Source organism: Cutaneotrichosporon cavernicola (assembly GCF_030864355.1).
Source record: "Cutaneotrichosporon cavernicola HIS019 DNA, chromosome: 6".
NCBI lineage: Eukaryota > Fungi > Basidiomycota > Tremellomycetes > Trichosporonales > Trichosporonaceae > Cutaneotrichosporon > Cutaneotrichosporon cavernicola.
This window is the reverse complement of record NC_083398.1, coordinates 417,380-444,764: the sequence shown is the minus strand read 5'-3', so window position 1 is coordinate 444,764 and position 27,385 is coordinate 417,380. Positions and strand designations below refer to the sequence as shown.

At 59.5% G+C, this 27,385-nt stretch overlaps 14 protein-coding genes across 14 annotated transcripts; 10 read left to right on the top strand and 4 right to left on the bottom strand.

Moving 5' to 3' along the window:
* Positions 1-254: 254 nt before the first annotated feature.
* BNA4 (uncharacterized protein) lies at positions 255-2,395 on the top strand (the record flags this gene model as incomplete). The annotated part of the gene is made up of 5 exons (XM_060602601.1): positions 255-387; positions 437-929; positions 1,123-1,273; positions 1,530-1,771; positions 1,876-2,395. The coding sequence occupies 5 exons, from the start codon at positions 255-257 to the stop codon at positions 2,393-2,395; spliced, it is 1,539 nt and encodes a 512-aa protein (XP_060458978.1).
* A 469-nt stretch (positions 2,396-2,864) lies between these two features.
* Positions 2,865-4,880, top strand: CcaverHIS019_0601710 (uncharacterized protein; the record flags this gene model as incomplete). Its single annotated transcript, XM_060602599.1, has 1 exon — positions 2,865-4,880. One exon carries the CDS (start codon positions 2,865-2,867, stop codon positions 4,878-4,880), a length of 2,016 nt encoding a protein of 671 aa, XP_060458977.1.
* Positions 4,881-5,154: 274 nt separating this feature from the next.
* On the top strand, positions 5,155-5,955 carry CcaverHIS019_0601700 (uncharacterized protein; the record flags this gene model as incomplete). Its single annotated transcript, XM_060602598.1, has 3 exons — positions 5,155-5,202; positions 5,376-5,443; positions 5,814-5,955. The coding sequence occupies 3 exons, from the start codon at positions 5,155-5,157 to the stop codon at positions 5,953-5,955; spliced, it is 258 nt and encodes an 85-aa protein (XP_060458976.1).
* Positions 5,956-6,304: 349 nt separating this feature from the next.
* CcaverHIS019_0601690 (uncharacterized protein) lies at positions 6,305-7,447 on the bottom strand (the record flags this gene model as incomplete). Its single annotated transcript, XM_060602597.1, has 1 exon — positions 6,305-7,447. The coding sequence occupies one exon, from the start codon at positions 7,445-7,447 to the stop codon at positions 6,305-6,307; it is 1,143 nt and encodes a 380-aa protein (XP_060458975.1).
* A 1,350-nt stretch (positions 7,448-8,797) lies between these two features.
* On the top strand, positions 8,798-10,542 carry CcaverHIS019_0601680 (uncharacterized protein; the record flags this gene model as incomplete). The annotated part of the gene is made up of 6 exons (XM_060602596.1): positions 8,798-9,021; positions 9,068-9,239; positions 9,270-9,545; positions 9,584-10,068; positions 10,100-10,303; positions 10,347-10,542. The coding sequence occupies 6 exons, from the start codon at positions 8,798-8,800 to the stop codon at positions 10,540-10,542; spliced, it is 1,557 nt and encodes a 518-aa protein (XP_060458974.1).
* A 381-nt stretch (positions 10,543-10,923) lies between these two features.
* Positions 10,924-11,574, top strand: CcaverHIS019_0601670 (uncharacterized protein; the record flags this gene model as incomplete). Its single annotated transcript, XM_060602595.1, has 2 exons — positions 10,924-11,111; positions 11,142-11,574. 2 exons carry the CDS (start codon positions 10,924-10,926, stop codon positions 11,572-11,574), a joined length of 621 nt encoding a protein of 206 aa, XP_060458973.1.
* Positions 11,575-11,660: 86 nt separating this feature from the next.
* Positions 11,661-14,378, bottom strand: CcaverHIS019_0601660 (uncharacterized protein; the record flags this gene model as incomplete). Its single annotated transcript, XM_060602594.1, has 8 exons — positions 11,661-11,884; positions 11,919-12,171; positions 12,208-12,486; positions 12,519-12,820; positions 12,852-13,635; positions 13,671-13,928; positions 13,960-14,171; positions 14,219-14,378. 8 exons carry the CDS (start codon positions 14,376-14,378, stop codon positions 11,661-11,663), a joined length of 2,472 nt encoding a protein of 823 aa, XP_060458972.1.
* Positions 14,379-14,617: 239 nt separating this feature from the next.
* CcaverHIS019_0601650 (uncharacterized protein) lies at positions 14,618-16,920 on the top strand (the record flags this gene model as incomplete). Its single annotated transcript, XM_060602593.1, has 2 exons — positions 14,618-15,323; positions 15,359-16,920. 2 exons carry the CDS (start codon positions 14,618-14,620, stop codon positions 16,918-16,920), a joined length of 2,268 nt encoding a protein of 755 aa, XP_060458971.1.
* Positions 16,921-17,198: 278 nt separating this feature from the next.
* CcaverHIS019_0601640 (uncharacterized protein) lies at positions 17,199-18,873 on the top strand (the record flags this gene model as incomplete). The annotated part of the gene is made up of 4 exons (XM_060602592.1): positions 17,199-17,290; positions 17,643-17,687; positions 17,720-17,796; positions 17,939-18,873. 4 exons carry the CDS (start codon positions 17,199-17,201, stop codon positions 18,871-18,873), a joined length of 1,149 nt encoding a protein of 382 aa, XP_060458970.1.
* A 282-nt stretch (positions 18,874-19,155) lies between these two features.
* On the bottom strand, positions 19,156-20,389 carry TFB3 (uncharacterized protein; the record flags this gene model as incomplete). The annotated part of the gene is made up of 3 exons (XM_060602591.1): positions 19,156-19,784; positions 19,824-20,145; positions 20,192-20,389. 3 exons carry the CDS (start codon positions 20,387-20,389, stop codon positions 19,156-19,158), a joined length of 1,149 nt encoding a protein of 382 aa, XP_060458969.1.
* Positions 20,390-20,895: 506 nt separating this feature from the next.
* TIF45 (uncharacterized protein) lies at positions 20,896-22,071 on the top strand (the record flags this gene model as incomplete). Its single annotated transcript, XM_060602590.1, has 4 exons — positions 20,896-21,426; positions 21,673-21,776; positions 21,816-22,020; positions 22,054-22,071. The coding sequence occupies 4 exons, from the start codon at positions 20,896-20,898 to the stop codon at positions 22,069-22,071; spliced, it is 858 nt and encodes a 285-aa protein (XP_060458968.1).
* A 250-nt stretch (positions 22,072-22,321) lies between these two features.
* CcaverHIS019_0601610 (uncharacterized protein) lies at positions 22,322-23,434 on the top strand (the record flags this gene model as incomplete). Its single annotated transcript, XM_060602588.1, has 8 exons — positions 22,322-22,328; positions 22,365-22,396; positions 22,428-22,461; positions 22,527-22,589; positions 22,633-22,772; positions 22,840-22,974; positions 23,038-23,212; positions 23,265-23,434. The coding sequence occupies 8 exons, from the start codon at positions 22,322-22,324 to the stop codon at positions 23,432-23,434; spliced, it is 756 nt and encodes a 251-aa protein (XP_060458967.1).
* A 45-nt stretch (positions 23,435-23,479) lies between these two features.
* Positions 23,480-25,188, bottom strand: ucp10 (uncharacterized protein; the record flags this gene model as incomplete). Its single annotated transcript, XM_060602587.1, has 3 exons — positions 23,480-24,684; positions 24,717-24,978; positions 25,066-25,188. 3 exons carry the CDS (start codon positions 25,186-25,188, stop codon positions 23,480-23,482), a joined length of 1,590 nt encoding a protein of 529 aa, XP_060458966.1.
* A 580-nt stretch (positions 25,189-25,768) lies between these two features.
* On the top strand, positions 25,769-26,991 carry CcaverHIS019_0601590 (uncharacterized protein; the record flags this gene model as incomplete). The annotated part of the gene is made up of 3 exons (XM_060602586.1): positions 25,769-25,883; positions 25,915-26,250; positions 26,297-26,991. The coding sequence occupies 3 exons, from the start codon at positions 25,769-25,771 to the stop codon at positions 26,989-26,991; spliced, it is 1,146 nt and encodes a 381-aa protein (XP_060458965.1).
* Positions 26,992-27,385: the final 394 nt, after the last annotated feature.

Genomic DNA, 27,385 nt, shown 5'->3' with positions numbered 1-27,385 from the left:
GCATCCTGCGCACAGTAGCATGACAAAGGCTCTTCTCCGATCCCTACAACATCGAGTCGCCCGGTCCCTCAATACGCGGGTTGGGTGGTTTGTTGGGCGGTAGTTCGGGTGGGGAGGGGCGGAGATATTGGTTCCGCTCCGATGGCGTGAATGATTGGATTCAAGATAACAAATGTGGGGTGACGGTAAATTCCCCAGCTATTCCTGCCTTTTCCGAGGTCCCTATTCCAACTCCTCACACGACCCATTCCACCATGTCGACAACCCCAGACGGCAAGGAGAGGAAGCGCAAGGCCTTGGTCATTGGCGCTGGGCCAGTGGGCTCACTCACCGCGCTGAGCCTGCACAAGCGCGGCTGGTCGGTTGAGGTATGGGACACTCGTGACGGTGAGTCCTACCGAGTCCTTTCTCGGATCCTCAGAGGAACTGACCTCAGACCCTCGCGGCCGCGAGATTGCAGTCAACAATCTCCGGAGTATCAACCTCAACATCTCGGCGCGAGGCTATGCTGCCGTCTCCTCGGTCGACCCCGAATTTGCAGACGCGTTGCTGCGCGAGTCGATCCCCATGCCCAGTCGGCTGATTCATCACCTTGACGGCCGATGCGAGGCGCAGCTGTACGACCCGCTAAGGGGGAACTGCTCCAACTCTATCCACCGCGGTCTGCTCAACCAGAGGATGGTCGAGGCCCTCCCAGCTGGTGTTGAGGTCCGGTTTAATACCAAGCTCGCGCGCGTCGAGTTTGAGCAACGTACGGCCCACGGCGTGCGGACCAAACGGGGAGAGCCGACCCTGTTAGACAGTCCGCCTGAGACGCCCCAGATCCCGGTGTTGGCCAGGGCGGAGAAGGTAGACGCTGAGTTTGACCTCGTTATCGGCGCGGATGGGAGCTGGAGCAAGGTCCGGCAGGAGATGATGCGCGCTGAGCGGTGAGTGCAGGTACGAGTGCGAGGCGCGAATCGCCGAACATGAGGAGGGCGACGGGTGGGATGGAGGAGCCGGAGCTTGGATAACCTAGGAGCTGTAGGCAGGCTCCTGGTAGCTCTTCTTCTTCTCCCAGAGGACTGTTCAAGCAGACCAAGTGGTCACGCGACTACCGCCCTGACATCCCGCTAACCCCAGCATTGACTTCTCGCAGAGCTTTATCCCGCACGCGTACATCGAGCTGCACATGGCTGCGGACCCGAGCAAACCCGGCGGCTTCTCAATGCCCCCGAACCACTTGCACATCTGGCCGCGGCACAAATTTATGCTCATTGCGTTACCGAACAAGGTGAGTGCCTGCCTGTGCGTACGGCCAGCCGAGCCTCGGAACATATCGAGGATCGAGTCGAGCGTCATGAGGGCACAGCCGAGGTGGGGGCGGCGTGTAGATTGTCCCCGATCTGTTAACCCCTTTTACTCCCTTACAACAATGTTCCTCCCATCCTGTCTCCACCCAGAGTGCCAGACACCGCAGTATCATTCCAGTCGCAGAGCCGCACTGGCTGACGTCGCTCTCTACTCGACTAACCGACGACTAACTCCAGGACGGTTCGTTCACCCTCACCCTCTTCATCCCCTTCGATGAGCTACACGAAGTCTCGACGCGCGACGAGGCCCGTGCGTTCTTCCAGAAGCACTTCTGTGACGCGTGGGACATTGTCGGCGAGAAGCTTGTCGATGACTTTATGGAGCACCCGCGCGGCAACCTCGTCACAATCAGCGTGACGCCAAGCACGTACTCGAGCCACGCGGTGTTGATGGGTGACGCGTGCCACTCAATGGTTCCGTGAGTAGCCTCAGAGTGGGGTGGATCTCATCCGGGCTATGGTTGAAGAGAGTCGCTTCTTCTCTCTTCCGCACAGCTACATCAGGTGGACTGGCTGACTCAAGCTTCTACGGCCAGGGCCTCAACTGTGGCCTCGAGGACGTCCGCATCCTCGGAACCTACCTCGACCGCTTCTCCATCTCCCCCACAACGCCTCTCCCTCCTGGAGCGACCGACGCGAATCTTGAAGCCGCTCTCACCGCGTACTCGACCGAACGGGCCACGGACCTAGCGGCGATTTGCGACCTCGCTCTGGCGAATTACACTGAGATGCGTTCCTCCGTCCTCAACCCGCTGTACCACCTCCGCCGGGCGGTCGACTACGTCTTGACCCGCATATACCCTTCAACGCCCCGCGACATTTCGCCAGGAGTGGCCTTCCCCACCCCAGAGGTGAAGGGTTGGACGGCCCTGTACGACATGGTCACGTTCCGACCAGACATTCCGTATGCCGAGGCGGCCCGCCGCGAGGCGTGGCAGAAGAAGGTCGTGGCGAATGCGGCGGTTACGAGTGGTATTGTGGGTGCCGTGGGGGTTGGCGTGCTCGCGCTCAAGGTTGTGCGGCCGTGGTTGGAGCGGAGGTAGACTTGTGTCTTGGTATTCTGCTTGTGTGTAATTCGATGATAGGCGATGATAGGGTCTTGTTCGTGGTCCATGATGTCGCTCGTAGCCTACCTATCTTATCGGGCGCCTCTGATGGGCGGGTAAGGCATACTTCACAACGGCCTGGGTACCCACACGTAGGAAATGACAGCGCCACCCAACGCCGCCACATGCTATCCTCGGCTGAGCATCCCTTCCGAGCATGCATCAGGCCAAGCTATTCCTGCGCAGCAGAACTGGGAAACCTTCCCGAACTCGGCCAGAGTTAGAGTCGACGACCGCACCAAGGAGACGCCCCTCTAGCCCCGCAGTTACCCCGCATCAGGGACGGGTGACTTGACATCTTGTTATCGCCTTGATCTGATTTCCGCTCTTCTCATCTCTCCTCATTAACAAGATGGAGAGCCAACGACCACCATCGTCGCCGGCGCAGCGGCAATACTCCCTCACCATGCGCCGACCATCCACCTCATCCGCCCGCAAACGCTCCACCTCCACATCCTCGCCCACCATATCCCCGCCCTCACCCAACCGCAACCGCTCCTCCATATCCCCGCCCTCACTCAACCGCAACCGCTCCTCCATATCCCCGCCCTCACCCAACCGCAACCGCTCCCCCATATCGTCCCCACCCTACTCGCCTCCTCCGCGGGCCGAACGGCCCTCTAACCCACCCGACCCGCCACTGACGCTCCTCCACCCGACAACAAGCAGGCCTGGCCCTCATATTCCAGACCAGAATGACAAAGGGAGTCGCTGGATACCATTCAGTGGCATGTGGCGAGACATCTCCCACCGCGCACCCTATTATCGCTCTGACTGGACCGACGCGTGGAACTACCGCGTAATCCCAAGCACGTGGTTCATCTTTTTCGCCAACGTACTCCCGGGCCTGGCCTTCTCCTTAGACCTAATCGAGGAAACCGGGCTCTATGGGGTGCAAGAAGTCCTCCTCGCCAGTTTTATGGCGGCGTTCGTCGCCGCCGTATTTGGCGGCCAACCACTCCTCATCTCAGGCGTAACTGGACCAATTACAGTGTTCAACAAGACCATCTTCGATATCTTTCGAGGACGAAGTGACTGGAATTACCTCCACTTCATGGGATGGGTATATCTCTGGGCTGCCATCTTGCATTGGATCGCCGCAGCGCTTAACGCGGTCCGTGGACTCAAGTACGTTTCGAGGTTCTCCTGCGATACGTTCGGGCTGTACGTTTCCGTCGTATATGTGCAATATGGCATCCAGGTCGTCACACGGCAATTCCATCAGTCGTCAACCCCCTCCGCCTTTCTCGGTGTTCTCCTCGCCATCCTGACTCTGGTCCTGCCACATTATGCCAACGCCCTAGCCCGGTCGGGATACATCTCCAAACCCTTCCGCCGCTTCTGTGCAGACTACGGAATGCCCATTACGATCGTCGCTATGACAGGCCTAGCGTATTGGGGTAGATTCAACCCCTACGTCCAAGAGGACGGGATGACTCTTCCCGTGGTATTGCATTCTTTCCGCCCGGCCGGCGGACGGGAGTGGCTGGTCGAGTTCTGGCACCTACCCGGTAAATACGTCGGCATGGCGTTCCCTTTCGGCGTGATTCTCTTTGTCCTTTTCTACTTTGACGCAAATGTGTCCGCCCTCATCGCGCAGGGATCCGAGTTTCCGCTGCGTAAACCCGCGGCCTTTCACTGGGACTTTTTCCTCCTCGGCATCACAACGTTTATTGCGGGTCTGCTTGGGGTACCAGCGCCGAATGGACTTATCCCCCAGGCGCCGCTACATACAGCGTCTCTGGTAGTGATGGGTAACGAGGGGGAGGAGCAAGGGATGGACGAGTCTCCAGCCGAGTTGGACGACCCGGTTGGCGAGAAACGTCCGCGCTCAACCAGCACGGCAATGGCTGAGGCTGAGGCTGGACTCACGCGCCGCCGCACCTCGACCAGCTTCCGAGAGAGCCAGGGCCACGACCAACGTCGTGAGTCCCACGCGCGTCCCTCGCGCGACCAACGTCAAGTCCCCATCGCCGTGGTCGAACAACGCGTCTCAAACCTCGCCCAAGGCAGCCTCTGTCTAGTCCTAATGACCAAGCCCTTTGAACATGTCCTGGGCCTCATCCCAAAGGGCGTAATGGCCGGCCTGTTCTGGTACATGGGCACGGACGCGCTGCTATCGTCTGGCGTGACGGCAAAGCTACTGTATCTGTTGAGGGATCCACAGGCGCGGTCGCCCTCTGATCCTTTAAATACTATCCGGAAAAGCAAGATCGCCCTGTTCACCCTAATAGAGTTGGCGGGATTCGGCGCCGCGTTCGGTATCACCCAGACCATTGCGGCGGTCGGGTTCCCAGTCGTCATCATGCTTCTGGTGCCATTGAGGTATTTTGTCATTCCGGCGTGGTTTACGCCGCTAGAGCTCGATGTTCTCGATGGGCCTGTGGCCTCGGCTTTCACTATGCAGAGTGTTGCCGCGTAGAGTTGTAGGGTTATAGGAAGGGTAATGGGTAATGAAATTAGGCCCCGCTATTGGCCTGACGTCAGAGCGTTCCGATTCGCTCCGGTGGAGGCTTCAGTTCAAGTGCCACACTTGGCTTTGTAGCGTTGCGCCGGCATCTTTCGTCACCGTCACCGTTCAAGCCGGCCTTCCTCTCCCTCATCCTCCTCCTCATACTTCTCACACAACACCCTTGTCTTTGTCTTTACATCCTACCTCCTCTTTACAACTCCACTCCACTCTCGCCACTCAAACAATGATCGCTCGCATCGCCATCAACCGCACCTCGGCCCTTCGCGCTGCCGTGAGTAGCACCATCCGAGCATGGGCGGCCCGCGCAGGAGACTTGGCCCAGCTTGTACATATGCTGACGCTTCTCTTCTTGACCTTGCTTCCACCCAACCGTCGCATCGCTTAATCCATCTTCGATCTCTTTGAACCCTCCTCCCGTCCCCCAATACCCCACCAACACAACAGCCCATGGTCCGCTTCTACACTGCCCCGGTGCGCGGCGAGGGTGCCACTGCGTCGTCGGCTGGTTTCCGGTGAGTCATACTAGTGCAAGATTCGGCTGCGCCTTGGGCAGCCTGGATCGGCTGTATCATCGGACAGAGCGTCATGGGCGAGGCATGGTCGAGGAATGGATGGGCGCGTTGTGAAGCAGACCACCAGGTCAGGCCAGGCCAGGCCAGCTTGACTCGGCGCCGGCGCCACAAACTAGCCGACTTGAATACAGCTGCTACGCCTTCAGTCGCCACCCAGCGTTCGCGTCATTGCACTTTCGCCACCATGCCCATTCTCTCTCCTGCCTTGCTCATTCTCTTGCGCCACCTTCCGTCCCTCACTCCCTCCTCTCCCTTCCCTACTGCTTCACACTCCAACCCCCCCCTCCCGAACTCCCCCGCTAACCCCCAGCCAGCGCGAGGAGGCCCAGGAGAACCAGTACATGCGCCGCCGCGAGGAGGAGCAGCTCAAGGCTCTCCGCGAGAAGGCTAAGAAGGCCCAGGCCGAGCTCGAGGCCCAGGAGAAGAAGGTCGCCGGGCTCCCCAAGGAGTAATCGTGTGGTCTTGAAGCAGAAATCAAATGCATAGCTGGTGACTGTGGACTGGGAACGAGGCTACAATGACCGATGGACAATGGAATGGGCAGGTACGCCGGTCATGAGAATAGGGCTCACTGAGTACGTGAACGCTTGGCGGGCGGTGAGTTGGAACGACTGACGTCGAACCAAACAAGTTCGGCGGCTGGCGCCCTGTTGCGAGGCCGCAATGTTGTACACTCGCTCACACGCGTACACTAACACGGCTTTGGCGTTAGTATCCACCCCTACTGATCCGGCTGCTCCTGTCGCTCACAGTCATTACAACCAGAAATGGCTGACATTGCCATACTCCCATGACCCGAGATTAGTCGTCGAGCTCGCCGGTCGCTCCGCGTTCCCTCTGGACCAGTTCGACACATCTTGCATCGATATCGTTGTCCTCGCATCTACTTTTTTTTCCACGCTGGCCCAGAGCACCGGCACTGAGCGCAGGCTGCGGACATGGCGCGGGAGAAGGGACGGGGGGTAGCGGCGGGAGCGTGGTTCCGGTTCCCCTTGAGGAGATCCCGGGTTGGTGAGAGAGCGCGATCGTTGGAGATAGCGCGCGAGAGAACATGGACAGCGCGAGCGTTGGGCCAGGCAGAGAGGGAGGGGCTGTCCACAAGGAGGGCGTGGGGCCAAGAGGTAGCCCTGGCTGTGAGAGCCCTGGCGGAGAGAGCGGAGGCGGAGAGAGAGCAGACGAAGAGGGTCCCGGGGGAGAGAGTGCGATGGGACTGGAGAGAGCGTTCTGCACGGGCTGCGATTTCATGAATGCAGAGTGCGCGTAGGATGTCGAGGGAGGACGCTGAGATGCGGCCAGTGGAGCTAGCGGCGGGTAGAAACTCGACTGGGTTGAGAACGTTGGTGGATGGAAGGCAGGCTGTGGCGTCGCTGGTGGGGGGAGGGCAGAGAGGGTGGGCTGTGGCATCGCTGGTGGACGAAGGGCAGGCGGTGGGATCGCTGGTGGACGGAGAACAACTGGTGGAGAGAGCAGAGACCAAAAGTGCGTGTCCTGGAACGAGCGCTCGTGTGGGCTACTGTGTACTGGAGGCGAGAGCGCGGGCGGAGGCATTGGCTGAGACAGCATGGGCAGCGACGTTGACGGAGATATCATGGGAATGATCACGGTCGGCACGCCCCTGGTCGTGTTCAAGTGCGCGACTGGCGCGCTGAATGGCGTGGAGGTTGATAACGGATCGCCAACAGGGCTCGAGGCCAGGTTCGGCAGCGGCGGCTGCGCCGATGAGGTAGGGCCTCGAGGCGGGATGGAGTTGGCGCGTTCGGCTGAAGCAAATGGAGCGAAGGTGTACAGGTCGCTATGTTTGGCCTTCGGCATCCCCTGCTCGACTGGTTGCGGTGGGGATTGGACTGGGTGGGGCTCATTCTCGTCCTTTGATTGAGAGGGTTTGGGTTTGGGCCGGGCGTACGGAGGAGGGTGTCTGTCCGAGTGGGCCTCGTAACGGCCCATTGCAGGCGAGGACGGTGTCAAGATGTGTTCAGAATGCTAGGCATTGGCCCAGGTTGATCCCGGTACCGAAACGCTACAGAAACGCTACAGAAACGGTACAGGAACGCTACCTCAAGCTGCGCCTTATTTATTGCAGCAATCTGTAATCACCGCCTGACCATGTCGTGATATCGTAACCCAACCACGGCGCCAACCCCGGCGCGGGGGCCGAGTTGGTCAGCTGGCCCACCTGGTCTCTTGGCTCCGTCACCCTACGCCGCGTTACTGGAAGGAGATGGACGAGATTAGGTTGTTCGGCTTGAACAAAGTTGAAGGACATCTCCGACTGTGGCACTGTGACACGGAATATGTCGGGAATGGAACCGAGTTGCATGGGACAGACAAAAGACATCGCTGGGTTTGTTTGAGGCGGAATCGCGAGGCGGCGCGTCCAGTCCATCTATTGTATGCCCGACTTTACGTGGCCGAGTTGGCGTCCCGTCAGTCGGATACGTTCGTGGCCACTCTTGTGGCGTACAATACGGTGTGCCGTATGTGTCGTGCCGTGCTGTTCCGAGGAGAAGCAAGGCGGAATGCGGCATCATGTTGCGGATGTGGCACTGTGGCGGAAGGGGAGTTGACATACAATGGCGCTTGGTACCTGCGAGTCGGGGACCTGCCGTGGGACGTGCTGACAAGATGCGGGGTTGTGTCACGCTCAGGTCGTGGCGGTTTGTGAGAATGTTGCCTCAACCTTACTGCTGCCTCAATACCTTGCGTTTTATGCCTTGCACCTCGGTCAAACACCCCCGGTGGTCCTGCAATCCAAGCAGTCCAAAGAGTCCAAGTTGCAATGGAGAGTCTGCTGCGGCGTGGAACGTGAACCAGTCTCGCTGGTGGCTGGATCCCCGACAAGTATATTAGAAGCTGAGCCGCATTGCAGAGTTACAGAGCATCGTCGCGGATGGGGATACGACCTGCTCACAACTCTCAGCTTTCTGGGCGCTCCATCTCCCATGCAGCGTTATCTTATCTCCACTTCTAGGCACTCGTCATCGCTTACTAACAGTAAGGATGAAAGGGCTGTTACGATTTGATGCCGTTGAACCTTCTTGACGACGACAAAGCGGCAACTTGAGCAGGAGCGATTGCAACTGAGACTGAGATGCAGAGAACGAGCTAGAGTGCTTGTATATATCATACTGATGCGGTGCTGCTGTGCTACTGTTCTTCAAGTAATCATGATTATTGATTGAATATGATAACTTGATTCCGGAAGCAATTACACGTGGCAAGCGGGCCTTGAACCCGGAGAACGGATTTCCAGAATCCAGAATCCAAGATAACGCTGCAAGATCCAATCCAATACAGATGTTGAGCCCCGCTTCAGCAATCAAAGTCACAGTGGCTCTGATAGTCGCCAACGTCCTGTTCTTCGTCGTCTGGCGCGCATCCAAGGAAAACCCCTCGTCCCTACTGTTGCTCTCTCCTTTCACAGACTCATGTAGGGGTTGGCAGCCGGGTGGCACTTCTCCTCCGAACTGCTTGCGCGCACGCCAGTTCCGCGAGTTCCAGGCTTTCCATGAGAGTGGCATGTGAGTCTTTCTGCTCCCCAACTCACCCCCTTCGCACTGACCACAGTGGAAAGCACCTAGACACACCCAACAAGCAGTCGCTCCTCGCCGCCGAACGCTGCGTCCTAGGCATCACAAAGTGTCCTGATCGGCCTCTCGTCCTCATCGACTTCTTCTTCTGGAACCGCGCAAGCCGTGACCTCTGGGGACCCGGTGAGGCCGTATGGGCATGGCCAGTCGTACGTCTCTCCACGAACAAGCTAACTCAGATTGACGGGATCCGTGCCGCCGGCTTTGTGCCAATCTTCATTAACGGGCGCGATGAGAAGGGCTTCATGGGTACTTGGGACCTCGCCCGTGCACTCCCCTCCAGCGTCCACATGTACATGACGGATGCTAACGTCGCCGTCCGGTGTATTCTCGATCCCCGATGTGTCCGGCCAGAGGATTACGTCCCGCACGCCAACGAGTCACTCCGTTTTCCCGAGGCGCCTGCCGACAAGGTTGGCGTCCTCCCCGCCTGGCGAGTGTTCGGTCTCGGCTTCGTATGTCCTCTTACCAACCCAACCTCTATTAACACCAGTGGGGCGCCCGCCCAAATAAGTGGAAGGGCACGCCGCACCCGTGTCGCGATTGGGGACAATGCGGCGATGAGGAATGGCCATTCCACGTCCTGGGCAACAAGTGGGTTCTTACGCCCTATGCGTATCCCGGGCACACACACGTTCCCATGAGCATCGAACAGGCATGTCTCGCCCTGCCTCCAGTCACCCAAGAGGTCAAGGACCAAGCCGATACCGTGCTCGTACTAGCCAAGCTGCCGGTATACTTCCACGTCGGGCCAGCCAAGACAGCCGTGGCGGCATTCGGGCGTATTCGGGACGCCATCGCCCCAACAAAACTAAGTGTGACGACAAATAATAACGAAATTGAAAGATATCCCCTTCCCGAGGCTGTTACACAGTTGGGGAAACAGGATCCAGAGATGTACCAGCGGCTAGTGGGCAAAGCTCGCGCTCTTCTTGGAATCGGGCTGCCTGTGATCAGTCCGACGCCGTACGAGGCTTTGTGAGTTTGCATCTGTTGAGTCTAATTCTAGATGTCGAGGCGTACCAGTCATTCTGCCGTATACAGATCCCAAGATGCCAACCCCACAACCAGGATGGAGCATGTACGGCATGTCGTACCAGCATGGTCCGCTGCAGGCGCTCGGCGAACCATATGTGTACAGCTACAATGTACATGACCCCGACGATCTGCTGGACAAGCTGCAGCGGGCGCTACGCACGCCGATTGAGCCGTTGTGAGTGGTCGCCAAATATATTAACTTGATTGGCTCACACCAGCATCCCAGAAGACATGAAGACTGCAGCCGTTCACGCCCGCATACGCGAGGTCCTTCTCCACGACTGGCAGGGCAAGTATAACCGCATCCTCCATGAGCGTGGCGGGCGTATGCCGTCGTACCCCGACGAGATGATCGACAAGTGTTTCTACGGCACCCACCTCGCACCTTGTTCGGGCAAGTACGCCGTGGCATAGATGATCTGGGTGTGTGGGTGGGTGTATGTCCATGTACGTGTAGGTGTATGTGTAGAGTGGCAAGTTTAGGCATCGGTTCATGACGCGCTGTTGGTCTTGTCGGACATGGAGTGCGCGCGTGGTCATGATCATGCCACCAGATGGGGATCGGGATCGGGATCTTGTCACGGTTCTCATTGCTGCAAGTAAACGCTGCAGCAACCCACACCAAACTGCACAACGTAATGGCCGCTCTGTTCGAGGACGCGTCCGGTCGATCCAGATGGAAGATCGTACAGCCTCACGCATCTCGGATCGTTCTGATCATGACTCGATAGCACGGCATTTCCCTGCGGCAGTACAAGTATTCCTCCTCACCCTTTCCTCTCACTCCAGCACACCATGTTCTTCGTCTTCATTCTCACCATCGCCCTCGCCTCTGCACGCTGGGTCAACGACCTCTGCCCTCCAGGCCCCATAACTCCCTCTCTACCTCCCGGCATGGCTGACGCCGACGGTCCACTCCACTTCATCGTAGTGGCGCGGGGCAAGGCGATTCAATGTGGCGCCCAGACATGGGCTCGGGCCAAGTATGCTCATTTTCTGTTTAGCTGACCTAGCGCATACGACGTAGGATGCATCCTCTCGGTCCCGCCGTTCTACGGTGCCGTGGCCCCAAATATCTCCCGCCTCGCCATGGAAACTATCACGTATCCCCAGATCGGGGCAATTCCCCAACTCGCCCTTGAGGTTGTGGAGAAGTATGTCTACCACCCTCCCATCCACACTCACCCCAGCGGCAACCAGCTCACAGTCACGGATCCCGCCACCGACCTCTTCGTCACCCTCAACGTATCTGCGCGTATTGCCCCACCCCGCGTTAACCGCGACTACGATATCCATTGGACTAGCTACAATGCCGTCGCTGGTGACTTCGACTTCGGTACCGAGGTCCTACGCATTTATACTGCTGGTGGGGTGCCGCGCCGGTGCCGTGACAACCGGCCGCCCGAGGAGGTCGACTATGCCGCCCTGTACTGGTTCTACAAGTAGACAAGTTGCTGTCCGATTAATACAGTAGTAGCATTCAACGTATCCCATCTACTGAGCATACACCCAAGAACAGAGAAGGGGTGGAACTAGACCGAAAACACATCAAAAGCGAGTGGGTACGACACCCCATTGCGGTCCTGCACGTCGAGCACGGGGATGGCGGTCCACGCCGCACGCAGCGTGCCCGCAACCTTGGCGACGCCGTCGGGCAGCTCACCGCGGTGGTACACGCGCAGCGCGAGGGGAGTGCTCTCGTCTCCGAGGCTTAGCAGGTGGTTGATAAGATACGGCATGCTGAGGGCGAGGGCGGCTGGGATTAGCTATGTGTGGGAAATATAACATACTTTCAAAGAAGACCACCGTGCGTGCCCCACGTGACCCACCACGCCCAACCACCTGCTCGCGGTACGTCCCGGGGAACATGACACCCGACTTGTACTCGACCTCCTCCTCCTCCTCCTCGCTGTCGTCGTCGTCCACAGGTTTCGAATTGTAGCTCGGCCGGCCGGTGTGCACGTTGACCTGGTACTCGACGAGCGCGCCGCGCGGAAGTTCAGCCGCACGCGCAAAGAGCACGGGCGCCTTGACTGCGCCGTTCTGTCGTTAGCGCCACCAGGTGCAACAATTTCTAACCTCTTCAGCCCATGCACGCCACGCTGCGCGCGAGACGTCCGGCCCTTCCGCCCCACATCCCTTAGGCCGCGCCCACCATGCAACGCAGCTCTCGATCCATCCATACCACCCCCCGCCGCTCGAGGTGGGGGAACGCAGCACTTCAACGATATGGCGCACGTGCTGCAGCGCTAACGCGGCCTGGTGCCCGTACGGGCTCGTCTCTGCCGGGTACGGTGCCAGCGTGAGTGATGCCGGTTGGAGAGCAATCTGGCCCGCGACATGCACGCGTGCGTCCACCTGACGTTAGTGATGCCGGAAGGGGTTCTCACAGTCACAGCCTGCGAGTACGGCCCGATGTTGGCTGGCGCCCAGTAGCTCTGGCCCTGGACGTGCAGTGCTGTACGGTTGCCGATGGGCCGGCCAAACTGCGGCCGCCCGTCGAAGCCAACGACCTCGACGCGGATGTGCTGCACTCCCAATGGGACGCTGATGCAGGCACGCGAGGGCGGCGACGTGCCAAAGTATTGGATGTACGCGGCGTTCGCGGCCGCAAAGTCGGACATGGAGTTGAGGATGAGCGTGACGTGCGCTGCGTGGACAGGCAGCGAGAGACCCTTAGCCTCGAGTCGGGCTGGTGTTAGCAGAGCCGGGGAAGAACTCACATTTCACACTGTCCAACGCGGCGCGGAGCTCGGCTGCGACGTCGCCCTCGTCCTGTCCGCCTGCCGACGCGACGAACCACCGCCCGCGCTGCACGAAACGCACAGCGTAAGGGCTCTCCTCCTCCTGTTTCGCAGCCTTCGCGGCCGCGACTAATGACGGCGGCGGGGCTAGTGAGAATGCGGGCGTGTGCTCGTCGGATTCCTCGTCATCCGCTGGCGGGCTCGAGGGCTGCTGTGGGCCCTTCCGCGGCCCCTTTGCCCCCTGCATCTTGCGCATCGTCGAGGTCATGGGTCGCAGGCCTCTAGTCGGTCGTCTCATTTCGTCAGAATCACTGTCGCCGTCCACTTTGATGCTATCTCCATTCGAGCTCGTCTGTGTCCCGACCGGCGTGTCGACGTCGACATCGAGCGCAGGTATCTCCATGCTGTTCTCGTGCGAGTCGATCTCCTCGGGGTCGATGTCTCTCCGGTTATCGACCTGCATGTCCTTGACACGATCAAAGACTTCCAGTCCCTGCTCGTCGAGGCCCTCTGCACCAGCCTCCTCGTCCTCGTCGAGACCCAAGAGCCCTCGCAGTGTCGCAACAGACGGCTGCACCCAACCTTCCTTGGGATCGAGCTCCGCCTTCCTCACGCGCAGGTACGCGACGAGGTTGGGCTCGGGATCAGAGACGACGACCTCGGATTCGACGATGCGGATGCGATGCGAGAACAGCGGCGTGTCGAGCGTGAGCGTCTCGTACTCGCCGCCCTCCCCAGCTGGGTGCGCGCCGTACTGCATTTGCTGCTGTCAGCTATTTCGGACGAATCAAAGCTTACTAAGCGCGTGAGGTAGGGAATGAGCTGAGCGAGAGACATGCCGACGTGCTGCTCCCGCAACCCGATGCCTGCGACCTTGACGAGGATCGCGTCTAGTCCGGAAGTGGTCATCTTCGTGACAAGAGGCAGCTGCTCGCTTTGCCAGAGGTATGACAACGAGGTCAATCCCAGGCGTTGACACACGTGCTCGATCCGCAGGCGCTGGTAATTGGACAGGATTGCGCCAGACGACACAGCTGTAGCCTCCGGGTGTGCGGTCTGACGTCAACGTGGATGACGCGCAACTTACCATCACAGTGCGCAGCAGCGCGGTCAAGTCCTCAGTCTCGTCCCCCTCCTGCCCCGATCCCTCCCCGCCGCGCTCGCGTGAGCCGTACTCCATCCCCTGCTCGACAGGCTTGCCGCGGATAACGCCCGAGTAATGCGGCAGCCCCATAGCCTGTGCGATGAGAGGTGGCAGTGCCGTCCCGACGGACTGGTACATGTGTGAGTCGAGCTCGTCTGGCGTCAGCTTGGATCAAGTTGGTTGGCTGCTCGGCAACGCTCACCGATTCCCTCCCCCGGCGTGAGAGTGGCGAGCGCAACGATATCGTGCCCGTTGGCGACGGCGTGCATGAGGTTGAAGCACGAGTCCTTGCCACCAGACACGAGGCCAATGACCTTATGCTTGATACCTGGGAGCGCCATGCTGCGTCCAGTGCTCTCCATCGCGCCGACTAAAAGTGATGATTGTGGTTGTTTACTGATACCGTTGGTATTTGCGCGCTTAGACTTTATGGCCTTCCTCCACCGAGTCGAAGAGCGGACATATCCAATCACTCCGTTACCATGTGACATGACATTTGCTTCCGTTCAGTGTCGAGTAACGAGATTGCCACCTGACGAGAGATGAGCGTTTCACCTCTCGAACAGACTTTTGACACAACTCGACATTTCCAACCGTCAAAATGTCGCCAGCCACGGGCTCGCCATCGTCGGCCCAATGGCACACAGTGACGCCTCATACCCGGCCCCTCTCCATCTCGATCTTAGAGCTCGCCCCGACCTCGGTCACCCTGGCGTTGACGCGCTCACCTCGGCAGCCGAATGTCACCCCGGCGCAGCACGTCGTGCATTCTCTCGCGCATCATCACTCCCACCACCTTGCGTGCACGAAGAAGAAGAAGAAGCACCGCAAGGTGGAGAGTGACGAGAACGACGACGACGACGACAGCGGTTCGGCTTCACACGTCCCTGGGGCATATCCCAGCCTGCTGGCCGAGGGGCAGACGTTCAAGGACATGCTGAGTCATGGCGTCGTGGTCACACTGGACGGGATGCCGTGGAGCCGAATCGTGGCACATGTGAGCGATGACGCGGAGGAGGAGGAGACGCCGGACGACGATGAGGAATGGGAGGACGAGGAAGAATCACATGAGGAGGAGACTGTCGGTACAACGAGCGGGACTGCACCACATGCCGCGCGGAGACGGAAGGGCCGGCAGCCATCGAGTGGGCGAGCACGCCGGCCCAAGGCCCATGACAAGCCACCTGGCGCACACCGGTGGGACCGCGAACGCGCGGTCGTCGTCGTGTACGACCTGGACCCGAGCAAGGAGCATGAGATCGAGCTCCAGATTGTCGGCCTCGCTGCTGAAGTCAATGAGAGCCTTGGTGAGTTTGTTTCTCTCGTCTTAAACTGACAGCAGTGCCTGTCTCCAACACCGTCCTCATCCCGCCAGCGTCACCGAACAACTCGAGCCTACATCCCCGATCGCGTGCCAATTCTCTGCGCTCGCGCTCGCGACCACGATCACGGTCCAACTCGGTGAACACGCAAGCGCAACCGGGACCATCTCCACTAGCGAACGCGGAGCCCGCATCGCCGAACCGGCCCTCCACGCCTATACCGGAAACACCGGTCGTACCGACTTCCATTTTGAGCCCACATGACGTTCAGACCGCGCAGACCCGCCATCTGATCGCTGCAGCGCACGCCGAGCGTGAGCTCCTACAGGTTCAAATCAAAGAGGCGCGCAAGACTGCGCAACGTTCTGAAGCGGCGCTCAAGTCGGAGATCGAGAGCTTGAAGAAGAGCAACGAAAAGGCCGGCTCGAACGACCAGAGGAACAAGCAAAAGTACCTCGCACTACAAGAGCAGGTCAAGCAGGGCCTAGCGGGGGCGGACACGGCCAGCACTGAGACCAAGGAGGTCAAGGCTGGCGTGCCTGAACTCGAGAAGCGCCTTGGCGATGTTCTCATGGATTTGGAAGGAGTGAAGGGCGAATGGGCCGATGTGAACAAGGCCGAGGATGAAGCGCGGGAGGCAGACAAGAAGCGGCGCCTGGACGAGGACAAGAAGCTCTCCGACGTGGGCAACAAGGTCGACAAGGTCCGTGCGAAGCGCGATCGCAAGGAGGCCGAGCGCGCCGAGCTCGCCAAGAAGCTTGATGAGCTTGAACGTGCGCGCGAGGACGTCGAGCGCAGAGCTGAGGAGGAAAAGACTATGCGCCGCCAGGGATACTACCCGGGCCACTGGAGCGCGCAGCATCACGCTTTCGACCCGCGGCCGCCCTCGGCGCAGCCAAACACGAACATCTTGCACCAGGGCGGCAACTACACGGGGCCCGGCTTCCGGCCGCGTGGAGGCTTCGCTCAGCGGTATCCCTCTGGCGGTCGCCCGCCTCCCGCAGCAAGTCCGACAGTGGGCAATTTCTATGAGAGCTACGCTCGCCCACGCCCAGCGCCGAACCCGACCGCAGCACCCTTCCATCCCGGCAACTTCTCTCCACCCACGGCTCAACCTCAAGCCTCTCCAGCCGCGCCGACGTTCGACTCGGCCATCCACACGGCATTGACACCCCCGCAGTTCCAGCACAGAATCTACCTCCCCAACGTGCGTCCACGACCCTCGCCCAACTTCCATCCTCCGCCCAGCGTCCTAGCCGCGCAGGCAGAGAAGACAGCTTTCCCCCCTATTGCGGGTGCACAGCGTCCTCCCGCCCCCACTGCCGGGCCTAGCTTGGCGAGTATCGTCACCCGGGCGGTGCTCGCCCCAGGGAGCGAGTTCAAGAACCTCGACCCAGATGCACTTGGACAGGGCCCACCAGCTAATGCTGCACCAGGAGCAGGCCGACCGACAGTGAGCCCAACACTAGCGAATGCGAGTGTGCGCGGCGACTTTCCCAGTCTCTCGCCAACAGTGGGTTCGTTTTCCCCCCCGCGCCGCGGAGCTTCACCATCGCAGCCCTCATCACGTGAGAGCGCTTAGGCCCCGCAACTATCTACGTATTTCGGCCACTACTCGTTAATCCCTCGGCTCCCAGCCGCGCTGCGGCCTTGTATGGCTATGCATGTACTAGTGATTCTTTGTTTGGAGATGGCTGCGGCTGATGGCTGATGGCTGATGTGGGTCGCGTCCATTTTTGAACGTGGCTGTTCTGGGTCCGAAATTGCGGTGTTGGCCGAGAATTGGATTCCTGAACGCCTTGTCCATATCTCAACATCTTGATCTTGCAACTTGTCCATCTCTCCACACTCGTTATCGATATGCTGTCTCTCCTCCAACTCATCCCTCTCCTCCCATTCGCTGCGGCCGCGACGTACCCCCTCGTCGACAGCCACAAGGGCGAAACCTTTCTGTGAGTCGTTGCTCCGACTGGGGCGCGCGCGGCGCGACGCGTCGCATTGACCTTGAATTGTACCGGATGGCCCCAAAGTTGGCCACCACCATTCCGCCCACCCAGCCTGTTTGCAGCGCAGCGCGGTCAAGCATTAGGCGGCGTGACTTCTCTACCAAGGAACATCACCCGGACATACAACATGGACGGACTGCGGCTTGCCGCCGAGCTGCGCTCATCCTATTTTTGTGCCTGCGCAGCAGGTCTCCGTAGCCACCAGCACCGGCCTCGTAGTACCACCCAGCTCAGTTCTCCCCTTTTCCCCAAACCCCGTTCCCCTCGCTCATCACCGCCACTCCGATGCTGACCTCAGTGACGGTTTCAAGACCCCCTCCAGCGTATATGACAACACGACTTCGTGAGCTGAACTGGTTTCGGAGCTGACACCAGCGGCGATGTGTTCTGGGCCGCCAAGGGCAACTCGTCGGTCATGTACCTCAACGATGCTGGCCGCTACGTACTCAAGGGTGTGTGCTGTTGTTGAATCACATCGAGGCGATGCTGACGTGATCTCTGGCGTGTATTGCTCGCTTCGATGCTTCTCTCCCATCGCTTCCCCATGCTTGGCCGCCCTCATTCCCTGATCGCTTACCTCGCTCGCTCGCACAGTCGACAACACCTCCTTCGTCCCCTACAACGAGAAGCGCTTCGCGCCTTCGCTCCTCACCGAGCGCACATACCCCGTCGGTTCCGTCTTCGTGATGGACGCCGTCCACATGCCTTACGGATGCAGTGTCTGGCCCGCCTTTTGGACGCAGGGCGCAGCCTGGCCCGCTGGCGGTGAGATCGACATCATGGAAGGTGTCAACGGCCAGACGGCCAACCAGATTGCCCTCCACACGGACTCGGATGGCTGCTACGCCTCCCAGGACGCGCAGATGACCGGCCAGCTCCGCCTCGACAACTGTTCCGTCACCTCGAACGGCGGCTCGGGCTGCACCGTCGGCGACCCTAACACCAACAGCTACGGTGCCGACTTTGCCGCCGCCGGGGGTGGCGTCTATGTGGCCGAGTACGCAACTGATGGGATTCGCGTGTGGTTCAAGAGCCGCGCCGACGTGCCCAAGGAAATGACGGGCGATGCACAGTCGCTCGACACGAGCATCCTCGGTACCCCGACCGCCAATTACCCGTCTAGCACTTGCGATATTGGCAAGTACTTTGCCGACCAGATCCTCACCATTACTATCACGCTTTGCGGCGCTTGGGCTGGTACCCAGAGCGTTCTTGAGGCTACCTGCCCTCCGCTTGTGGGCACCAACACCTGTTACACGACTTATGTTATCAACGACGCAAGCGAGACGTACAAGAACGCCTACTTTGAGCTCAACTACATTAACATCTACTCGACCGCGGTCGAGCCCAGCACCACCAACTCTTCCTCGGGCTCGGCGTCGGGTTCCGCGTCGGGTGCTGCCACCGGCGGCGGCGCCAAGACGACCAGCACGGCCGGCGCGCGCCGTGCCCTCGACATGCCTATCCGTCTCGGCTGGGCTGCAGGCCTCACCGCCGTTCTTGGCGGCGCACTTGCGTTCATTCTCTAATCAGTAGAGTGTCGGCTTTCATAAATAGATTGATGTCCTCGTCAGGGGACACGGACTCTGCTTCGGCGCTCTCGTGGAATGTCATGTGCATAGCGTAGACACCTGTAGCCCGTAGCCCTCAACATTACACTAGCAGTATGTATAGCTGCTCGATTCAATCACAGCTGCTTCAGTCAATAATTTGAATCACAGCAATACTTGAATCACTCCTGCTTCAATTAATGGAATCTGTCGTATTGCGTACATCAATGTGGTATGGTACAAATCTAGTTGTGTCTCTCTCTACTCGAGCGGCTCGATGCACAGCGACTCGATGGCACATCGCACCTCGAGCTCCCAGTACTCGCGCACATCCCACCCGCCAGCGCGGTACGTCTTCTCCTTATCCTCGCGCGCCTTGACGACGCCGGCTCGCCCGTCGGCATACTCGTCACGGAGGTTGTACCACTCGGCCCAGGGTGCTGTATCGGGGTCGTTGTACGGAATGGGGACATATGGCCCAGCATAAGCCGGCGAGTTGGGCGAATGAGCGGGACCCTCGTCCTTGGCCAAAAGCGCCAAACTGGGAGGCACGGCAGCCGCAAGTGCAGCCGCGCGCGCCGATTTCGCACGCGCATGCCGTCCGCGGATCTCCTTGGCCAGGGCCTCGCCGCCTTCCTGCCTAGAAAGCGCGTCGACAATCTCAGCCTTGACCCGCTCGTCCTCGGCACGCTCAACACGTTCCGCCTCCTCGATCATGCGTGCACGTTCGGCCCGCGCACGTTTCTCGACCTCGTCCCGCTCGGCGGCGGACATGCTCTCCATAGCCGCCTTGTGCTTGTTCGTCGTGATCAGGCTCGCATTCTCGTTCTGATACGCGGCAATCTTGGCCTCTGTCGCGGAAACGTCGACTTCGTTTAACAGGTTGAACGCTGGTGTCAGATTCATCCCGTTGGCAGAGCTAGACTCACTAATATCCTCCACCTCTTGGAGGTAGTCGTCGTATGCGCGCCGGGTTGGAAAGTCGGCTTCCCGCTTATTGTAGATCTCGTTGATGCGCCGGCGCACCGACACCTCCTTCTCAACTTTGAGGTCCTCAAACGTCTGGTGGGCAAAGTTGGCCTTGCGCAGTACCTTGGTGCAGTTGGTTGATGGGCACGTCTCGGGGCCGAGGGTGAAGAGCCGGTCGATGCATGCAGTGCACAGCTTGTGATAGCAAGGCGAGACAAGCAGGCGCAAGCCTTTCTCGAACTGCCGGTCCGTCTGGCACGAGGGGCACGTGTCGCTCTCATTCTGTGGTCAGCTCACTTCCAAAATTGGAGGACAAGGAGAGACTCACCCAGTACTCGACCATGCGCTTGCTGGGGTCCTTGACACCCGCGACGTACAGGAACCCCTCGTCGTTCTTTGCGTTTGGAGTGGCAGTACCGCGCGAGATTGCACCGGGACCGTGTCCGTTCGCTGCGGGTCGGCGAATGACGGTCGCGCCGGGCCGTTTCGGCACATGTTGGGGGCGACGCTGCAAGGGACGGGACATTTTGCGGCAAGGACGGCAAGGACGGGAGTGATTCAGCTGTTAGAGGAATAGTCGCTCGGCGATCCCCGCGCGCCGAGGAGCATATGTATTTGGCGTCCTACGCTCTCTCGCTCTTGGTAGTGATAACGAAGCAGAGAGAGAGGAGAGGTGATGAGGTGACAATAGAGATGAATAATGCTCAAACTAAGACAGTCGTCACCACTCAGCTTATCAATCCATCGATACGCACGTGGTAAAAGTCCAGGTGTAAAACTGATTAGCCATGGTCGTTTGGGCGGAAAACTATGAACGGTTTAGAGAGCCAAGTTCAGCATCCTCGAATACAATCTCTACTATCTCTTCATCACATCAACACTCACTCACGACCGTCATCTACATCGGCCGCTTATCCCTTACCTTCATCACCCTTCACCCTTCATCCCGGTAAACCCATTCCGACCAGTTCTCCCTTCCCCTGTCCCCCTCCCCCTTCTCCGCCCGAGCCATCTCGCCACTCACCCTGCAAGATGGCAACCACTGCCCCAGCCGAAGCGATGGCACAGAACGAGAAGGTTCTCTCTGACGCCCTCGCAGCCGCGTCCCTCTCAGACAAGGATGTCGAGACCAAGCCCGAACTTGAGGAGGGCGAGATCGAGGAGGAAGAGGACGACGGGAACCCCAAGACGGTCTTTGACAGCGCGGCCCGCTTCAACCTCAAGCACCCGCTGTACGCAAAGTGGACGATGTACTTTGACTCTCTTGCGTCCAAGGCGACAACCAAGACGGAGCAGACGAGCATTCCCAACGCGAGCGCCCACGGCGGGTGGCTGGATGACATTCGGCGCGTGATGGAGTTTGACAGCGTCGAGGAGTTCTGGGGCCTCTACAACAACATTGTCCCTCCTAGTCAATTGCCCGGCAAGGCCAACTACTACCTGTTCAAGGACGGGATTATCCCGGCCTGGGAGGACGCGCAGAACAAAAACGGTGGCAAGTGGGCGATCCAGGTGCCCCGCGACAAGAGCAAGGCCCAGATTGACCAGATGTGGCTGTACACTGTGAGTAGCAGGCAGGCGCGGCGACCGGGCGGGAAGGGGGAGAAATGTGGCTGGGGGCGCATGGAGGGTGGTGCATGTCGTGCTGGTGCTGGAGTGGTGCCTGTCGTGCCAGTTGCAAAACCAACTCGTATGACGTCGGCCATATTGTGCTGGCCGTGATGGCTATTGTGCACAGGCGTGGCGCGCGATATCCCTCCAACAATGGCCCCCTGCGGACGACACGGCCAAAACGAAACTAACGTGCAGATGCTCGCAGCCATCGGCGAGACGTTCGAGTCTGGTGTCGACGGCAGTGCGCCCGAGCGCTCCGACCTCGTCACCGGTGTCATCATGTCCTGCCGTCCCGGCTTGTGAGTCTCGCCTGCCTCTTGCTCCACAGCTAACGAAAGCTACCGCATTGCCCTCTGGACGCGCGACGCGCCTGACGTCTCCCTCCCCGAGACCGACGAGCTCATGAAGCGCATCCTCACGATCGGGCGCTACTTCAAGGTCTCGGTGCTCGGCTACGCCGAGGACCAGAAGCTCATGACTGGCGGCTTCCAGACTGAAATCCTGTTCGAGTCACACAAGGACTCGGAGAGGAAGGGCAACAAGGTGGGTCTTTCTGCTGGGATTTGCTGACACCAGAACAAGCTGACCATCTAAAACCGGCGCGGGTGGCTAGTAGGCTAGTCTAGAGTAGGGGGTCTGCCCCGTGTATCGTGTCGTGTGCATTATGCTATGCTAGTCGTCTGTCAGCGTAATGGGGCATCATAGAGAGATGAAATGGATTGTGTGGTACGAGGTTAATGGTGGCTCGGATAGGGAGTGCATTGAACATGACGATTCGAATGTCTGAGCTGAACTTTGGATCGACCTCGCAACTTGAACTTGCAACAACACAAACCCACCAACGATGGCTGGTGAGATGACATACGCGACCCACTAGCTCACAGCAGACTTCCAGGCGATCCTCGATGAAGAGTTCGAGGTATGCACTGCGGCGGTGGAACTGACAAAAGGTCCTCGAGTCCATCTTCCCCGATGAGTTGGAGAGTGCGTCTACCTGGGCGAGGTGGGGGGGAGGGAAAGGAGGGAGAACGTGTAAGAGCTGATGGTAGAGGTCAATGACACGCAGGTCCGGATACGTGTCGAGCCCGAGGAAGAAGTGACTGGGCATCCATGTGAGTTGGACCGTCCTCACATTGTGCAAGCAGCTGACACCAGTAACCGTCGCCCTGGTGGTCACTTATCCTCCAACGTATCCGGACGTGATTCCCGAACTGGAGTTCGAGGAGATCGATGTCGAGTCGGGCGAACTGCGTGATGGCGAGGCGGACGAGTTGGTCAAGCACCTCAACATTGTTGTGAGTGTCGTGTGTCGTGTTATGCCCTTCTCCCCATCTACTCTCTCCCTACCCCTACTGACACCAGGCCGAAGAGTCGCTCGGTATGGCCATGACTTTCACCCTCGCCACGGCGGCGCGTGAGGCCCTCTCGGCCCTCATTGTGGCCCGCCAGGTTCGCGAGAGGGAGGAGGATGATGCACGGACCAAGGCTTACGAGGAGGTGAGTGCGAGCGAGCGCTGGCCTGGAGGTCGCGGCAGTCGGTGCACATTAGGCTGACACCAGGCCGAGGCGGCCAAGACCAAGGGTACACCCGTCACCCACGACTCGTATGAGAAGTGGCGTGTGGCTTTCATGAAGGAGCTGGACGTGAGGCGGGCCAAGAACGAGGATGAGAGGGTGCGCGCGCTGTCGGCAAAGGAGCGTGAGGACGTCAAGCGCAAGAATGCGCGGCCGAGCGGTGAGTAAAAGTAGAGCAGCTAGACACCTCTCTTGCAACCAGCTGACACCAGGACGGCAGCTGTTCGAGACGTCCAAGGTCTCGGCGACCTCGGACGAGGCGCTGTACGAGGACGGCGAGGCTGTCGACATGTCCAAGTACACACGCGAGGAGCGCGACCTTGCGCGCTGGGGCGGCGAGGACGAGCCCGCCGTCAAGCTCGAGGAGAGCGACTCCGAGTAATACCATACAGGATAGATGCATTTTCTACGACCATGCCATGCACTTCTAGTCAGAGTCGGACAAAATCTCGTCATCACTGCTGTCACCCGCCAAGCTGGCGCGCTCAGAGTCACACCAACCACTCCCCGCAATCTTCTCCGCAAACAACGCGCCGCCCGCGCCCTTGATCTGGTCCCACACCGCCTCACCACCAGTCTCGACTAATTCAATCTCGCGGCGCGGGAACGACGTCACGAGGCGGAACCCCCACGCGTGCTCGTACCCCGCGGGCGGGGTGTCAGGGTCGCTCTCGGGGTCGTCCTCTGGAGCGATGAGAAGAGTCTCGGCGTAGATGAAGAGTGGGAGTGTAGAGGGGCCGGGCGTGAATTGCCGCACATTGCGATCCGAGTTCAGTGGCGTGCGTAGAGCCACGCGCGTCGGGCCAGCAGATGGTGCGAGAAGGTGCTTGCGTGCGTAGCGGCGCCATTCTCTCCTGTCGGTCAAGGCCTTCTCCTTGAGCTCCTGTTCGCGCGCGGCACGCTCACGTTGCGCGCGCTCGAGCTCAGCCTGAGCGCGTGCAGCGAGCAATCTGTCGCGGTCCTTGCGCTCCGCCTCACGCAGCGCACGGTCCTGCTCATCCCGCAGGTGGCGGGTCTCCTCAAGGGCGAGGCGCTCGCGGCGTAGCCTGGCGAGGAAGGTGGACGTGCGCGGTAACACAGCAGTGGTGAGAGTCTGCAAGATCGCCGACGTAGATGTGGTCGTCGAGGGAGGGCCCTGAAGCGTCGTCAAGATTGTTAAGCGCGGCGTGCCCCCCGCACCGCCCGCCGACGAGGTGGGAAGTAACGACACGAAAGTAAGAGCGGGGTAGGTTGTGATTTGGAGGGTTTCAGCTGCCATGAAACCCTCGCGGGTAGAGGTGTCGGCGGCCCAAATAGCGATGTCATGCTCCTTGAGGGCCTTGGTGAGGTCGGGGTCGGCGAGGACGTCGCGCTTGAACTCGGGGTCGTCGTCGTGTTCACTTGACACTAGGGTGATTAACCCGACCCGGCCCTCGCGTCGCACGCCAGAGAGGAAGTCGCGGTAAGAGCCGATGTAGAAGTCGGGCAGGGAGCCTGTTACTGGTGAAGCACCTGTGAGCGCCTCGAGCTCGCGCACGAAGCGGAGCGCGCTCGTGGTTGGGTCGCGAGGTCCGCTGGGAGGCGCGCGTTCAGGGGGGGGAAGCAAGAAACGCGGTAAATGCGGGAGGAGGGAGAGGGGAACGAAGGTGCGGACTATGGTCAGCACTGATAAACATTGGCCTTACTGAAGAAGTACCATGCGCTAGTAATTAGGGAGGCGAGGAAGGAGAACGGCCACGCGAACGAGTCCCACAGGCCCAAACCTGCTTGGCCTGGCCGCGGCCGTCGCGCTCCCGAGTTTCCGGAGATGCGGCGCGCCCCAGGCCGTGGTGGGATGGGCGCAAGATTGTCAACTTCAGCGCCTTCTGTTGCTTCCTTGCGCGATGGGCCCGCGTCGGTAGGAGCGCTAGCCCTCCCGCCGCCGCCGAAGATCTGGTCAATCGCGCGCTGGTGTCAGCTATTTCAACAGCAACAGCAGTAGGTAGAATGACGAGTAGGGGACAGGGGAAGGGTGGAGGAAAGTCAGACACCAACCTGGATGTCCCAGTTGTTCTCGCGGAGGATGTGCTCGTCTCGTGTCCGCGCCGCGTCCGTTTCGGACGCGGTGATGGCCCACAGTTGTTGTAGTGCGTCTGTCTGCTCTGGTGAGCGGGACATTGTGGGTCTCTTATCCGGGAGAGTGAGTGGGAGAGGAGAGGAAATCGACGAAGTCGACTTGCAATGGTGATGCGGTGACGTTGCGGTTAACCCGAGCACGTGACTACCGCGTGGAGTATTAGCATCTCGAATCAAATTGGGTATTTAGACGATTCAAATGAGCACTTGGTGAGTTGATCAATTGCAAAGTGAGAACCACGTCCTTGTAGACATTTTGTCAAGGACTTGTCCATCGACAAAACAGACGCGTCTACGTCGACAACACTTGACTACGAGGGCTCTCGGGATCATCTCGTCGAACAACGCGCACGCTGGTCGTCGGCGAATTTTCGCCGGCAAACGCGGCTCGGAAGTTCGGCGCCGAGCGTCATGGAGCTTCAGGCTATGATTGCGGGGACGATGTACTCTTTTCTGTTCTTTACGTGTTATCTACTGGCAGATTAACGGCCCAATTGATATGCCGGCGTTGGCTTCCGGCGGGCCGGACGCCCCGGTTTCCGAGCCCACTACGTCTCTGTGATCTGTCATGGCCTTAAGAGTACAACTTTGCGACTCGATGGCTCCACTGATCGACAACAACATGACCGGCACCACTACTCTCAGCCTGACCCCAGAGCATGCCGAGGAGCTGATTCGGCTCCTCACTGATGGGCTGGTGAACATCGAGGACAAGACCGGCGAGTTCCTGCTGCACCGTGAGTTGCTCCGAGATCTCGCTGATGGTAGTGGAGGACGGGACTGTGATCGACACGAAAGGCTGGTCCGGGTGGGAGTGGACACACGGCATCGCCCTGACCGCGCTGTATCACCACCAGGCCGTTGCGCCTAAGGACGCGGCTGCGTATTCCACTCGCACGGCGATGGACTGGTTCGAGGCGCAGTACAAGATCTCGTCTGTTGGCGCACCGAAGAACATCAACACCGTGTCGCCGTTCTACGCCCTCTCCTCGTTCATGGGGGATGGGAAGGTCACCGATGCCCGGTGGTCGGCGTGGTGCGACGACTGGGCCGAGTGGCTCATGGACGGTCTCCCGCGGACGCGCGAGAACGGCTTCCAGCACAGTGAGTCAACCTCCCAGTTGTACACCCGCGCAAGAGCTGATACCAGTGACGTACAATGCAATGCACGACCAGCAGCTGTGGGACGACACGCTCATGATGTCGGCGATCCCTCTCGCACGTATTGGCAAGCTCCTCGACCGGCCCCATTACGTCCAGGAGGCCAAGTATCAGTTCCTCCTGCACGCGCAGTACCTCGCGCACACCCCCAGTGGGCTGTGGTACCACGGGTGGCGGTTCACTCCATCTGGCGGTGATAACTTTGCCGGTGCGCTGTGGGCGCGCGGCAACTGCTGGATCACGATTGCGATTCCACTCCTCCTCGAGATTCTTAACGACGAGATGCCCGAGGGCGATGCGGTGCGCGAGTTCCTAATCTCCACGTTGCGGCGGCAGATCGACGCGCTGGTGCGGACCCAGAGCCCTGGTGGGCTGTGGCACACCTTGCTACTCGATGAGACGAGCTATGTCGAGAGCAGCGCTAGTGCGGGTTTCGCGGCCGGCATCTACATGGCCCTCCGGATGGGGCTTGTCAAGGGCGACGAGTACAGGCTATGTGCGGACCGCGCGCTTGCCGCTGTCATTGGGTGTATTAGGGAGGATGGAGAGCTCGAGCAGGTCAGCTTTGGGACGGCGATGGGAGATAGCTTCCAGTTCTACAAGGATATCCCTATTACTTCCATGCCGTACGGGCAGGCGCTGGCTATGCTTGCGCTTGTGGAGTGGGAGCGGATCCAGGCGTAGGGTAGTTTTGGTTATTCTTTAGGGATGTATTGGTTAAATCTGTCACCAGGGGGTCCAAGTCATAGCCAGTACTATCTACAGAAGCTAGCGGGAATGACTAGCCATCCTCGGCATCAGTATGTCTTTATGCCAGTGGTAGAGTCGCAAACAACACAGTGTCCACCTGACCAGACCGCCGCGCCAGTGGCTTGAGGCTTAACACTTGTCCGTAACATTCACAGAAAAGGCAGGGTCGATTCAAGCCAACATCAGACTCAGGCCGTCGATTTCGGTCGGGTCCATCTTCGGCCCAACCGACGACCAGACTTGGCCATTATCGTGATCAATCAACATGCGCTGAAGACTGCAGTACTCTTGTCCCAATGTATCCAATGTATCTTGTGCCGACTGGCAA